Genomic DNA, 1363 nt, shown 5'->3' with positions numbered 1-1363 from the left:
CACCGTCTGCGGGGCGGCCGCGGACCCCTCAGAGGTTCAGGGCGAACCCCGAGCCCCGGGAGCCGGTCCGGAGGAGCCCGAGGAACGCCCGCCGCCTCTCCTTGCGGGACGCAAAGTGGAAGTGCGGCAGATGAGTCTGGCGGGGCAGCGGGAGGCAGCACCCCAGAGGGCACTGGGCAACGAGGGACGGGGAGGAAGAGAAGTCGAGAGTGAAGGGAAGGACAGAGGAAAGGTGTTCTGAAGGCCGAGGGAAGTGAGTCTCCGCCCGAGCGGAGTGCCCCCTGGGTCACATGCCACTGCGATGCCTCGAGGAACACCGAGAGCCTAATGAGGGCATTGGATTTGGCTGCGAGCGGTGTGTAGGTACATCGTGTCCCACTTATACTGGAAAGCTTTAGATTTGGCAGCGGAAACACAGGTTATAGAGGACAGGTATGCTTAGTGTTGTTGGAAGTAAGGCGAGCCCCCAAGTCAGGGGGCCTGGTAGAACACAAAACATACTCGGGAGCCAGGCAGCAAGGCAAACATCTTTACCTCCTTTTAGAAGGGTGCGCACACATGGTCTGGAAGCAGCAGGCACACACCTAGCAGGTGGGCTGCTCGGGATTTATACCCCCCTCACGTGACCTGTGCCTTGCTCCTGATTGGAGCTCAGGCGCACAGTCTTTTGCGATTGGCTAATTCAAAGGGAGTGGTTGGCCTTTGCTGTTTCAAGATGGCGCCCCTGAGTCACGCAGCCCAAAATGGCGGCTGTCTACACTGTTCTTTGACAGAAAAGATGACTTGTTTATTCTCACAATTCCCCCCTTTTCTTTATTTAAACTCTTCAAACTCGGCTGACATCCATTGACTCTCCTGCTTTGCAGTGTCTAGGAGACTAATTTGCTGTTTGGTCAATGCGGTTTCGATTGACCCTTGGCTAAGACATGGGATGATGTGACATCCCATCACTGTAGCTCCTAATCAAAGGGGTGACGTGGACACCATCGCTCTGCCGTGGTTGGCAAACCGCGGCTCCCAAGCCACACTCGGCTCTTTGGCCCCTTGAGTGTGGCTCTTCCACAAAATACCACGTGCGGGTGCGCATATACAGTGCGATTGAAACTTCGTGGCCCATGCGCAGAAGTCAGTATTTTGTGGAAGAGCCACACTCAAGGGGCCAAAGAGCCGAGTGTGGCTTGGGAGCCGCGGTTTGCCAACCACGGCAGAGCGATGGTGTCCACGTCACCCCTTTGATTAGGAGCTACAGTGATGGGATGTCACATCATCCCATGTCTTAGCCAAGGGTCAATCGAAACCGCATTGACCAAACAGCAAATTAGTCTCCTAGACACTGCAGAGCAGGAGAGTCAATGGATGTCAG

The 1363-nt window shown here is 55.6% G+C and overlaps 1 protein-coding gene across 1 annotated transcript in view; it reads left to right on the top strand.

Moving 5' to 3' along the window:
- Positions 1-141: 141 nt before the first annotated feature.
- Positions 142-1363, top strand: part of LOC102246528 (zinc finger protein 134-like) — a 7952-nt gene continuing 6730 nt past the window's right edge. Inside the window, exon 1 of the mRNA XM_014531689.1 lies at positions 142-359. Coding sequence (XP_014387175.1) covers positions 328-359 — 32 coding nt within the window. The 5' untranslated portion in view covers positions 142-327. The remainder of the gene's footprint in view (positions 360-1363) is intronic.

This window comes from Myotis brandtii, unplaced genomic scaffold (genome assembly GCF_000412655.1).
Source record: "Myotis brandtii unplaced genomic scaffold, ASM41265v1 scaffold82, whole genome shotgun sequence".
Classification (NCBI taxonomy): Eukaryota; Metazoa; Chordata; class Mammalia; order Chiroptera; family Vespertilionidae; genus Myotis; species Myotis brandtii.
Note: the sequence above shows the minus strand (reverse complement) of the source record. Positions and strands in the feature narration are given on the sequence as shown.